A 13,856-nucleotide genomic window follows, 5' to 3' on the forward strand; every position below is an offset into this window, starting at 1 on the left:
TGAGTGACGTCGTGAACTGCTTTTACTTTCTTTCAAACTATGTCAACGCTAGCGGTCAATGACCGCGTGGTCTCGCGCACTAAAGTTGGTGGGAGGACACACGTGAATGTTTGCCTCTTTTCTCGGTATTAACAACGTAGGTTATGATAAACAACCTTAATGAGGTTATTCGAAGTTTGAAGGGTTATTAGGCACTTGGTTGAACGAAAAGTTTTCATTTCGTGTGTAGCTCAGTGGAAGCGAGAACTCTTCCAAGTTCTACGTCGTGGATTCGGCCATTTAGGTTTATCAGAGAAGTGTTGAAATTAAATAATAATTCACAGAGTGTTAAATTTGTGGACAATCTGAGTATTCAGGTTTAACAGTTTGTTATAATTCTGTATCGCCTTCGGGTAGAAGTTAAATTGTGTCTGCAATGGTTGTTGTATACTCTCTCTAGTTAAGGTGTTCCTGCAATGGTTGTTGTGTATTCCCTCATACGAACAGGCAGAACATACAAACTGGTTCGTCGTCGTTGTTTTAAACAGGGTTTTTTTCGGAGAAGTACACTCCAGAAACTCCAGTACAGGTCTTGCGGCAAAAACCAGCAATGCTCTATCGGTAGGATCAACCGAAATGGGTGCCAACACTGTAGGCTTAGGAAGTGCATTGCTGTTGGCATGTCTCGCAATGGTAGGTAAAGTCAAATATTTGGTTTAGAATATCTAAGTCATTGATGGAAGGTATAGTTAGTTGTTACTGGTATGGTAATTTATAGACAGAGGTGTCATTTAAGTAGGGCAAGGGAAGTGGCATTAATTACTAGTTCGTATTTTTTAAAAGGGTTATCAAGTAATACAGGAAACAATCAGAGCAGATGTTTTCTTTTTACATTTTAACCTTAAAAACAACAACAAACAACCAAGACCATCCAAGGGAAAACTCCCCTGGACCTCCAATAAAATGCCCCCTCCTTGCTTTTTGAAATCTGAAATGGCATTTCTATTTATGGGTAGTATATTTAATAAGCTGTCATTATAGTAGCCCGGCATGGCCAGGTGGTTTAGGCACTCGACTCGCAATCTGAGGGTCGGGTGTTCGAATCCCCACCACACCAAACATGCTCGCCTTTTTAGCCGTGGGGGCTTTATAATATTACGGTCAATCCCATTATTCGTTGGTAAAAGAGTAGCCCAACAGTTGGCGGTGAGTGGTGATGACAAGTTGCCTTCCCTCTAGTCTTACACTGCTAAATTAGGGACGGCTAGTGCAGATAGCCCTTGTGTAGCTTTGCGCGAAATTCAAAACAAACCAAACTTACGGTTGAATAACAAAATAATATTTTGTTTATAAGTTGGTATATAGTTTGTTGCAAGATAACATTTCATGATAGATAATATTAATTGGCGATATTAAACATAATAACTAATATTAACGGAAGCATTGCTTTACTCCATAAATTTAAATTTTAAATAGTTACACCAATTATCACATTAGTAATTTTAATTTTTAAACGCCAGGAGTGTTATGTGTTATTCAGCTACGAGCATAATTAAGAATTTCTGAAGAACAATTTAGATTAAAACTAGATATATAACAGATTAACTGCCATACCAATTGACTAGAATGGCTTCAAGTTACAAACTAATCAATTTGTTGTTTTTTTTAATTTCGCGCAAAGCTACTCGAGGGCTATCTGTGCTAGCAGTGTAAGGCAACTAGTCATCACAACCCACCGCCAACTCTTGGGCTACTCTTTTACCAACGAATAATGGGATTGACTGTTAGAAACGGCGAGCATGTTTGGTGTAACTGAGTTTCGAACCCGCGATCCTCGGATTACGAGTCGAACGCCTTAACCCACCTAGCCATGCCGGGCCATAACTAATCAATACTCTAAAACAATACATTGTATTATTAGTTGGATCTACTCTGTGATAACGATGTTTTTGGCCTTAAACCCAACCGTAATTTATTAGTTAAGGCCAGCTTTAATGAAACGTTTTAGTTAGTCCTAAATCCATCCACTAAGCCAAGAAGATTTTCATAAAACGTAGTGAGTAGGGTTTTAATTCAAATTGTCTCATCATAAAATTACATCATGTCTATCTTTGATATTACCTCCCTCTAGTCAATTATGTTTTCAACCAAGTACGCTGTTTCCTTTAGGCCAGTTTAGGTATTATTATATTTTACTAGCAGATAACGCAATATGAGGCGTTTAGATTTTCGAAGAAATGGCATGGTACTACAAGTTGGCAAAGTTATGGGTGAAGTTTAGTTGCACGTGCTCTAGTCATGTAAAAAGAAAATTCCCAGTATAAATATTTATTTTTTTCTGTTCATACAGATACTTACAAAAACAACAACTCCTGTTAATCGTCTTTCTTTAATATATAGCCGTACGTTTTGGTCGTGTCCCTAACCAGGAGAAAGCAAAGATTCTTACCGCTGTGCAGAAAGTGAACGTTAAGTCGCAAGACAAAGCTCTGAAACGTTTGAATTCTGAACTAGAGGATGAGAATCGGCTAGTCAACACCATTCTGTCGGCCTATGAAGATGCATTTGTTTTCAGTCGAGACAACGTAATAGTTCCTGCAAACAAAGAATCAGATTTTAACCATTGCCTTCCACAACTGGTAAGATGGCAGAAATTAACTTTGTAGTAAAAATGTAATTATATAATGAAATCTCATAGCTAGCTTTCTTGTTAACCTGTTGAAATACCAGATGTATATGGCACTTCAGCCTGTCTTATTTAACATATCGTTCTGTTAAGTAAGGTAAGGATGAATTGTTTTTTCCCTTGTGAAAATCTTCTAACTGATGTTTATTACGACGTGATAAAAACTCATCCACAATGGGATATAATTAAAAGTGAAGTCAAAAAAGGAGAACCTTTTAAAGGAAACAGGTTTTTAGTAAAAGTGACCCCACTGATTTAACTAAATTGTATTTTTTGACAGGAGAAAAATTTCGAAAATGGCTGATAAACATCACCATTCATTGCTTGTTTCTAAAAGTAGACATCTAGCAGATATTTATTGTCTCCCTTAATTATCCTGGGAGACTTAGTGGACACGGTTTACTCTGGATGGGGAAATGTTGATGGGAGAGGTCGATCTGTTGAAAAATTATTCTTGGATGATAGCTTTTTCTTATAAGTATTGGAGGTTATAGTCATTTCAGTGTCCCAGATTAGTTTTATTCGTTTATTTATTCATTTGTTCACCTCTCATTTTTTACTGTGAGGTGGACAGTGATCTATGATGCAGTAATTACTTCCCCATCATTCTAAGGAAAATTGAGTGTTGTCAATGCGATTTGGCTTATGTGCTACTTTGGAAGCTGTAGGAGACCAGAATGGTTAGTTTTTTGAATGGCATTAGTAGATCATTTAATGTTTGTTCTCTTGAACATTTACGAATATTTGTCCCATTTCTCACTTTTTATCCAGCTTTTCGGGATTTCTGCCATGCCTTTGTTAAAGTGAATGAGTATGTTAACATCGCAATCAAATCATCAACTGATGTTACAGTTATTACAATTACATATGGATTTTTTACATTTTTAACCAAAACAGTGTTTTAAGTCAGTGGCTTGTAATTTAGGGTGACCAACATCTTAAAATGCTTTTCCAGATGAAATCTACGATCACTTATTGGCCTACTAGTTTGCACACTAATTGCAGGAAGCTGTTCTCACAACGTTCAATTCTGGACACATCATGTTCTCCTGCAAGGGAATGACTCGCCAATATGTGACACTCAAATTACAATTGTACATTGCTTTCATGTTATCATGGCATTATTTTAGTCACATAACATTAGACAGTGTCAATGGCAGTGATGGTAGTTTGGATTAACTGTTTTTCACTTGTGCAAGTCATAGGCTTGTATATCTATATTTAATTTTAACCATCTTGTCAGAAAAGGGGTCTTATATACATATTAGTGTGTGTGTGTGTTTGTGTAGATGGTTTACTGTCTCTACATATGGTCTTTGTGTTGGGGCAGTGTTAAGTGCAGTGGATCTGACATTGGATAACATTGTTGAATTCAATGATGAGTCTGTTTTACTTTGGCTTACATACCCACTGCCCGCACACTCTCACACACAAACAGCCGTCAAGTAGCTTCACACGATATGGCAGATACACATCCTTATATGCATTTGTTCACTCGTCAGTTGTTAGTTTGTTTAAGTGTATCATTAAAGGTTAATAATTTTTAGTTTTATTTTTATGAAGGCCTATCCACTTCAACCTGGATCGAATCCTTTAGCCATTGGTACTAATTCTAACAACGAAGATTTTTCTGGACGATTTTCCACAGCAATTGGAGGTATTGTAGAGTTTGCCAAGAAAATCCCAGGATTCAACCTTCTTCCTCAAGACGACCAAAAAACCTTACTCAAGGTAATAAGAACTTTTTTACTTGTCACTGTAATGCCATGTTTGGTTCATCTTGTCTGGAAAAGGAGGTATCTACTGTATTCCAACCCACTTTATCAATCACACAAGCTTAAACCTTTAATATGCATATTTCAATACAGGGTTAGCTTATGATTTTGTTTACGTTTATCAAGCTAGACAGTGGATGAAGAGTAGAGGTCATTTTTTGTTTCTAACAATGATATTTAATGAAAATCTGAAGTAATCATATATAAAAACCATCATCCAGTATGTGTGTGTGTGGTGGGGGTATAAAGCTAAATATAATATATACCATTGCGTCTCTTAACTGCTGCTAAGAGAAAACAAATGTAACATCATCACACTAAGTCACAATCTAATGTTGGTTAGTCAATATACAAACTGTTAAAGCTTTGTATGGGTTTAAACATAAAGCATAGCTGCTTTAGGTAAATAATGAAATACAATAGTAATGTTGATAGATAATAGTTTACTTCTAGATTTTAGTGAATATAAATTGACAATGACTTTTTCATCATTTTTTGTAGGCTGGAGTATTTGAGGTGTTGCTTGTTCGTTTGGCATGCACCTTAGATACCCAGGATAACTCTATGGTTTGTTTGAATGGCCAACGCCTTCAGAGAGGAAAAATCCATCCCACTAGCAGCGCCTTCTTTCTGCTAGATTCCATGTTCGAGTTTGCTGAAAGACTAAACTCGATGAAGCTGGTAGTCAGAGAATTGGGGCTCTTCAATGCTATTGTGCTTATTGCACCAGGTGTGTGTACCCCGCTTAATACGATGTTAAGATGATTTATACATATTACTTACAATATATTGATATCCAGTAGTCATACTGACCTGCTTACGGGCAAGTAAAGATACAATTTATCAGCTATACTTCTGATATAATTCATTTTGAAAAAATACACTGCTGGCCAAAATCTTAAGGCCAGTGAACATAAAGGCAAAATATGCATTCTGCGTGAATAAGTGAACCACTTATTTGAGTAGAGCTTCGAAAGATGAAAATAAGAAAAGGGAAAATAAAAATAAAAAACCTTTAGCATGTAATAGAGAAAATCTGAACACTATGAAATTAGCCTAAATACTAGCTGGTCAAAAGTTTAAGACCATACTGAAACGAAGCGTTAATCGGTAAACACGTAACGAAATTTAGTAATTTGTCTTCAAGCATTAGCGTTGTCAACATCTCCCACTAACATCTCTTGTGTTATATTGGGTAAAACATGACAAAGGCTAAAAAGTTGACAGAGTTTGAACGTGGCAGAATTGTCGAGCTGCAAAAGCAAGGTCTCTCTCAACGTGCCATCGCTGGTGAGATTGGGCGTAGTAAAACTGTTGTTGCATATTTCTTAAAAGACCCTGAGGGGTACGGAACGAGAATTTCAAGTGGTTGGCCAAAAACAATTTCGCCGACGTTGAGCAGGATAATTCGACGGGTTGTCCGGCAAGACACCAGCCGATCTTCGAACCAGATTAAGGCCCTTACGGACGCAGAATGCAGCTCAAGAAAAATAAAACGGCATCTACGAGAGAAAGGCTTTAAAAACTGTAAACGTCTTCAAAGGCCACACCTCCTTTGACACCACGAAACAGCTCGGTTGAACTTTGCTGAGAAGCACCAAACATGGGACGTAGAAAAGTGGACGAAGGTTTTGTTCTCTGATGAGAAAAAATTAAACCTGGATGGTCCAGATGGTTTCTAACGTTACTGGCATGATAAGGATATCTCATCGGAGACATTTTCTACACGACACAGTGGAGTAGGTTCAATCATGATCTGAGGTGCTTTGTTCTTCCATGGAACAATGGAGCTTCAGGTTATACAGGGGCGTCAAGCAGCAGCTGGCTATATTGGCATGTTGGAGAGAGCATCCTTATTGACTCGCTTGTGTGAAAATGACTGGATCTTTCAGCAGGACAACGCTGCAATCCACAATGCCCACAGGACAAAGGACGTTTTCATGGCAAATAACGTGATTCTTTTGCACCATCCAGCGTATTCACCCAAATTGAACCCCATTGAAAATGCTTGGGGGTTGATGGCAAGGGAAGTCTATCGAAATGGACGTCAATTCCAAACAGTGAATGATCTTCGTGAAGCCATCTTTACCACTTGGAATAACATTCCAGCCAGCCTTCTGCAAACGCTTATATCGACCATGCCAAAGCGAATGTTTGAAGTTATTCACAATGATGGCTGTGCAACTCACTACTGAGACCTCTTGTTGGACATTTCCTACGCTGTTTAGGACTTTTTTTGGTATGGTCTTAAACTTTTGACTATCTAGTATTTTGGCTAATCTCATAGTGTTCACATTTTCCCTATTAAATGCTAAAAACATTTTTTATTTTTATTTTCCCTTTTCTTATTTTTATCATTCAAAGCTCTACTCAAATAAGTGGTTGAGTCTAACAACGCAAAATGCATATTTTTTCTTTATGTTCATTGGCCTAAAGATTTTGGCCAGCAGTGGATTTCAGAAAAATTAGACCATATATATATATTATAATTATTAATTTTGTCACACTTTATATTAGTAAAATTGAAAATTGGGTCAATCATTTTTGGAGTCTGTGTTCTTTGTAACTATGACCCACAAGTATGTAGCTTATGAAAACATTCTTATTATAAGCATTGATTAAATTGTAAAGGTTATTACAGGTTATCACTTGTGATGTGCTGCTTTAATAAATATTACACTGACTTACTTTGTTACAATTCTCAAATGTTTGATACTGTTTAATGCATCATTGGCAGAAACATGTGATATAACAGTGTGGTTGCTGCTATTTATCTGCAAAGCTACACAAGGCTATCTGCATTTTGTCATCCTATGAGAATTGAGCCCCAAATTTCAGCATCATAAGCCCATAAACTTACAGCTGACCCACCAGGGGACAGTTGTAATTTTGATGAGGAATGTCTACACTACTACTTGCTTTAGTTTTTGGTGTGAATTCTCTATTACTTGGCCTTGTCTCTCAGTTCTTACTGTTTTATCAGTTTCTGCCACAACAAACATGTGAACAGTGTTTATTTTCTGTTGCAGATAGACCAGACCTTCAAAATGCTGATCTCGTGTCTGCAGCGCATAAGAAGTTGGCAGATGTTCTTCAAAAAGTTTTAACCTCTCGACAGTGTGAGAACTTATCCTATTTTACTGAAGTGATGAAGATGATTCGTGATCTTCGAACCTTACATTGTCAAAGTCTACTGGCTTACAAGGTGGAACCTCAAAGTATGGAGGATTTAAAACCCATGGTTAGTGAGTCATCCATTTTAAGGTCTTCTATTAGTCACTTGCAGGCTCTGTTGAGACCAGACAACCAGTTCCTAAGACACTCAGAAAGAAATATTACATCTCCAGCACAGAATATTCTTGGATATGAAACTGTTGATTATATTAAAGACTGCAATGGAAGACTTGACTCAAAGAGTGGTATGACATGTTCTGATAAAGAGAAAAATTTATTTAGGTCTTTGTCATTTACCAACACTCATAACTTGGAAAATATTGTGCCAGAAGAGCATGGACATATCTCAGACCTCCATTCTCTAAAAAAGTCAGTTGATCACACATTTGAACAGAATGTAAGTTCTGGGGATGAGAGTTATATTAGTTATGGTTCTGACAGTCCAAAACAAATGCACAATTTTAAACTCAAGAGACCAGAATCTCCCTTTGATTCTGGGATAGAAAGTGGCCTAGAACATGGCCACGTGGTTACTCCAAACAATTCAATTTGTTCTAGTCCACAATCTCTGGAAGAAAAGGCAAAGGGGGTTTCAGAATTTGATGAAAAACATGACTCACAAAACCATATGTCAGTCTTAAAAAGGGCTCTTGAAGCTCCCCCTTTGGTGAATACCAGTCTGATGATGGAAGATTTGTGCAAACCTCATAAGAAGTTTCATGCTGCTCATCAAGATTTGGAGAATTTTACCACCACCACCAGCCTCATGACTTCTGTTCATGGACATTGTCAGACCAAAGTTTCCCTTTCAAATGATCATAGCACATTGATTGCAACATTAAAAAAGCCATCACAATTCTTGAATGAGGAACAAATAAAGAGGTCAGACTTTATTCATAACATAATTATGAGAACAGAGAGTGTATCGGCAAACATAGCTGTTGTTAATAGCGGTTCTATACCTGTAAGTGCTGGTGCAGACAACAACTTAATGACACAGTCACAGGTAAAAAAAGACAATGAAAAGACTGTCTACAATATTGATTGTGCTGGATCAATGGGTATTCCTCAAACTCCTGTATTTGTTGATAATGATCAATCAAAACAAAAGGTTATGGTTTATCCATCTAGTTACTGTATAACTGGACAGATAAGGGAAACTCTTGTTTCCAATGGTTTTCCCCAAGTAGAGTCAAGCCACACTTTTAGAAAATCCCATTCCAATCCCAGAGTTTTTAACAATAATTACACAACCATAGTTTCTGCACCTCTAGTCACCCCACCTCTTGGTAACATTACAGATTTCACAACTCCTCTGGACTTGACTAAGAGGTCTTTCATCAAGGAGTTTGAGCCATGATGATTACTGTGAAACTTGTTGGTTTTTAGACCATGGACTTGGTTGTTTTCATGGCTAAGAAGTCTGATGTTGTTTAGCAGATGCTCTCCAGAAGAATGGTTTGCAGTATTTTAAGTGTCATTTTATATAAATTAATACAGTAAAGGATAAGGTGTAAATATATGGAGATTTTTTATTCATATAAGTTTGTGTAAATAGTTGTTATTGATGAAGACAAATCAAGTCTTAGTCTAACAAATGTCTGTCTGCCCAAAGAGTCTGTAAATAATACACTGAGATGCTTTGAAAATTAAGTCAGATACAGCATAGGGAAGTTTAAGTTATAATTATAAGTCGTCAATACAAAAATGTTGAAAAGTATATTTAAATTATTGTTTGTTAAATTAAGGGTTGTAGGTTGTCATAGTATATATTTTCAAGTTTTTCACATGAATTTATAGGTATGTCAGTATTAATGTGTGGTTTAAATTTTATCATATTTGAAGAAAAGTACTTCAAAATATTTGTCTTTCATGTTCATATTCATACAGACTTGTAATTCACTTCTGTTGTGATTTAAATAATAAATAAACATATATATATATATATATTGTGTGTAAGTTAAACACTTATCCTGATTATTAATTTGTTGGTTTATATCATGACACTTTAAATGTATCCTCAAAAAACATGATAATAACATGATTGAATTAAAAGAAAGCCCAGTGGCACAGCAGTGTGTCTTTGGACTTAAAACACTGGAAACCGGATTTCAATACCTGTAGCAGATAGACCATTGTATAACTTTGTGCTTAATTATAAACAACAATTAATTAAAATAATAAATAGAAGAGCAGTAAGTTTATGCTAAAATCAGGGGTTCCATTGCCTTCAGAAACATAGTAGATAGCTTAATACTGCCGTGCTATGAAACAAAGAAACAACAATAAGTAAATTAAGCACAAAGCTAAACATTGGATTATGTGTGATTTTTTTCCCACCATGAGTATTGTAATTGGAATTTTACTGCTTACGTTTTCAGGCATACCTTAGGAGCAACAAAAAGTATTGGATAGACATAAGATTTTTCACGTAAAGGGTTATCTACACAAAGGGTTATCTGCATACAGTCGTCACTAATTTTGAACTACTAGACTTAAGGGCAAAGCAATAATTGAATAACACCAACAGCCAGCTATTATTCTTACAGGTTAGTATGATTTGAATGTCATTCTTACAACACATCCAATATTGTATTCATTTTAACTAGACCTTGGTGATTAGGATGCTCATCTCACAATCTGATTCTCGTGGGTTTGAATCCCATCGCAAAACATGATCGCCCTTTAAACCTTAGTCAATACCACTATTAGTTGGTAAAAGAGTACTCCAAGGTATACCAAGTAGTGAGCAGAGCACATACAGTCCATAGTACAGTTTTGTGTTCATCTACAAACCAATCAAACAAAGATTTGAGGGTGTTAACTAGCTGTCTTCCCTCAAGTCTAACATTTCTTTAATTAGAAACGTCAACTGCAAATAGCCCTCCAGGAGCTTTGCGTCAAATTTAAAATAACAACAACAACAAAAAAAAAGGAAAATAAGCACCTTATTGGGACATTATGAAATTCCCAAGCAATAAGTATTGATATTCATTTTTTAAAATGTATTGATTGTGAAATTTACTTTGGTTTAAAAAATTCTTAAAATTATCATATTTATTAGACTATAAAGATGGAATAATCAAAACTCTCAATACTTAAGCCATGATTAGTTGTAAAAATTCTTGCTGTATTTCTTCTTTCCATAGTTTGCAAGAAAAGACAGTTATGTAAGGGCTTCTAAAAGAATCTTTCAAAACTCGTAGATCAAGAACGTTAGATCGAACTTCTTTTCAAATATAATCCACCTTTAATTTTGTTTTTATTAAGAGTTGTAGAGTTTGAAATTTTTGAGCTAACGAAATGATATAATATTATTCATGAAATCCATAATTAATCAATAATATATTAAAAAATTGGAGATTTAACGACCAACTTTTCTGTAATTCGATATTTTTCGAGACATTGAAGAAAGGAATTTTTCTTAAAATCACTAAATTACATATTATCCAACTAGAAGGAACCGCTTCACTACCTATCCCAAAATGAAACTCATTTTTTCCATCAAAACTTACAACATTTAAGCCTTAAAATAGTGTAATATTTTATGAAACTTTCGACCAGCTCCGACTTTAGTATTTTTTTTCAAGTTGTATTATAAAAATGAAGAGCTTTTAATATAAAATAATTCTACCTATACCACTAAACCTAAGACACCATAACATCTCATTGACACATTTACTCCAACACTTTAATTGTTAACGTCCATCTCTAGGAATGTGGTGATTCAACAGATTTACAATGCTAAAGTCAGGAGTTCAATTCCCTGTACACAGCAAGAAAACAAAACGATGTTGTTTTGCATTAGAAAAAACATACACTCGTATGTTATTGCTGTTTTTATATTTGAAGTGACAGACTTTTCTGCTAATGTTATAATGTGTCAAATCTGCTACAAATATTTTTTTCTTCATATTACAATAGAAAGATGCCCTTTATGTACGATTCTCGAAACAGATTTCCTTTCATCAAAATTCTCAGTATTTATTCCATAAATTTTATTGAACTTTCGGCCAGCTCCGAGTTTAATATTTTGTTCAAGGTAAAGTATGAAAAAAAGAGAGCTTTACATAAGCGATTATTTCTACCGAAATCACCTATTTAAGATACTATAATGATTGCTTCGAAATGCACTTGAACCCTTCATTTGCTACTGTTCTGGATTAGCGAGAGCTATTTCTTTTTTAACTTTATAGAAACAACCTTATTCGTTAATCTTTTAATTTCTTGTTCTTGCGTTTTGTAAGTAAATAAAGACTATCGGATGTTTCTCTTTCAATTTTGCGAGAAAACAATTTTGTCCCGACATGGCAAGGTGGTTACTGTGCTTAACTCGTAGTCTGAGGGTCGCGGGTTGGATGCCTCCGCCACACCAAACATGCTCACCCTTTCAGCCGTGGAGGCATTATAATGCGACGGTCAATCCCACTATTCGTTGGTAAAAGAGTAGCCCAAGAGTTGGCGGCGGATGATGATGACTTGTCTTACACTGCTGAATTAGGGACGGCTAACGCAGATAGCCCTCTTGTAGATTTGCGTAAATTTCAAATCAAACCAAAACAATTTTATTTCTATGTTGGAGAACACTGATATTTTTATCAGATACGCTAGGACTATAGCATTTCATTTTCCAAAAGTGTTTTTTACTGCTATTTTTGTCCCCGCTGGTACAGCGGTAAGACTACAGATTTACAACGCTAAAATCAGTGGTTTGATTCTCGTCGATTGACTCAGCAGATGGCACGATGTGGCTTTGCTATAAGACAAACACACACACACCTACACATTCATTAGTGATATTTTAATAGAAAAATTCTTTTGGTATACTAATCTCGATATGGATATCCTTTCATCAATATTCCCAATATTTACTCCATAATCTTTATTCAAATTTTCGACAAGTTCCGACTTTACTATTGTTTTCAAGATATATTATAAAAAGGAAGAGCTTTATATAAAAATCATTCTAACTCAATAACTAAATCTAAGAGACCATAACGATTCCAGCCAAATGCACTCCAACCTTACATTTGTTACCGTTCTGGATTAGCGAAAGCTATTTCTTTTTTAACTTTGTAAGAGACATAATATTTTGAGTGAACGTTATAATGTCTCAATCTTCTTAGGAAATAAACACTTAGAAAATAAATCAGAGGTTTCTCTTTCAATTTTGCTTGAAAAAACAAATTTATTCCTATGTTGGAAAACATTCTTATTTCGTCAACTTTAATAAGACTATTAAATAATTATTTGTTTTTCCAGATATTTCAACAGAAAGATGCTCTTGGTATATAAATCTCGAAATGGATGCCTTTTCATCAAAATTCCTACTATTTTCTGCATAATCTGTTATTAAATTTTCGACCAGTTCCGCCTTTACTGTTTTTCAAGATAAATTATAAAAATAGAGAGCTTCACATAAAAGGTCATTCTACCGTAATCACTATATCTAAGAGGTCATAGCTGTTGCTGCCTTGACTCAGCAGATAGTTTAATATGGCTTTGCTATAAGAAAACACACATAGAGGATTGCTGTGATATGTACTCCAACCCTTCGTTTATTACGTTCTGAATATGCGAAAGCTGTTTCTGTTTTAACTTTATAGAGATATAATATTTTTCGTTAATGTTATAATGTCTCCTTGCATTTTCATAGGAAATAAACACCATCAGATGTTTCTCTTTCAATTTTGCTTGAAGATAACACTTTTATTTATATGTTGCAAACCAATGATATTTTCGTCAAATCTACTCAGACTATATATATCCTTCGACTTTCCCAAAATTTTCGAAAAATTTGTTTTCCTGCTATTCCAATTGTAAAATGCTCTTGGTGTATGATTCTCAAAATGGATTTCATCAAAATTCCCAATATTTACTTTTTAAAGCATGAAATAACATTCTACATTTATGAATTTTGAATGAAATTTCTGGTTTCTTAAGCTTGTGTGTCAATTTTCCGTTCATCAGAAGTATAGTAAAAAATACAGTTTTTAGAAAGATAGTTGATACATTCCCAAGAACTATCTAACAAGTTTATGCTATTACAGTGAAGTTTGGTAGAACTGTTAGTGTTTTCTTAAAAAGAATTGATACAGTCCCAATAATTATTTAATAAGTTAATGTTGTTATAATGAAGTTTGATAGAACTATTAGTGTTTTCTGAGAATTGGTTCAGTCCCAATAATTATCTAATAAGTTTATTTCATTAGGGTGAAGTTTGATAGAACTATTAATATTTT

At 35.0% G+C, this 13,856-nt stretch overlaps 1 protein-coding gene across 1 annotated transcript; it reads left to right on the forward strand.

Annotated features, from left to right (window-relative positions):
• The first annotated feature begins 317 nt into the window (after window positions 1–317).
• Window positions 318–9,557, forward strand: LOC143236073 (nuclear hormone receptor E75-like). Its single transcript, XM_076474340.1, has 5 exons — window positions 318–672; window positions 2,380–2,618; window positions 4,229–4,396; window positions 4,942–5,170; window positions 7,470–9,557. The coding sequence occupies exons 1-5, from the start codon at window positions 456–458 to the stop codon at window positions 8,972–8,974; spliced, it is 2,358 nt and encodes a 785-aa protein (XP_076330455.1). The 5' UTR covers window positions 318–455; the 3' UTR covers window positions 8,975–9,557.
• Window positions 9,558–13,856: the final 4,299 nt, after the last annotated feature.

Source organism: Tachypleus tridentatus, chromosome 13, assembly GCF_004210375.1.
Source record: "Tachypleus tridentatus isolate NWPU-2018 chromosome 13, ASM421037v1, whole genome shotgun sequence".
NCBI classification, from domain to species: domain Eukaryota; kingdom Metazoa; phylum Arthropoda; class Merostomata; order Xiphosura; family Limulidae; genus Tachypleus; species Tachypleus tridentatus.

Coding starts and splice junctions, on each gene's coding strand:
- LOC143236073 (XM_076474340.1), top strand. CDS start 456: ATGGTTGTTGTGTATTCCCTCATACGAACAGGCAGAACATACAAACTG. Junction 4,397..4,941: donor ACCAAAAAACCTTACTCAAG/GTAATAAGAACT, acceptor CATTTTTTGTAG/GCTGGAGTATTTGAGGTGTT. Junction 5,171..7,469: donor TATTGTGCTTATTGCACCAG/GTGTGTGTACCC, acceptor TTTCTGTTGCAG/ATAGACCAGACCTTCAAAAT.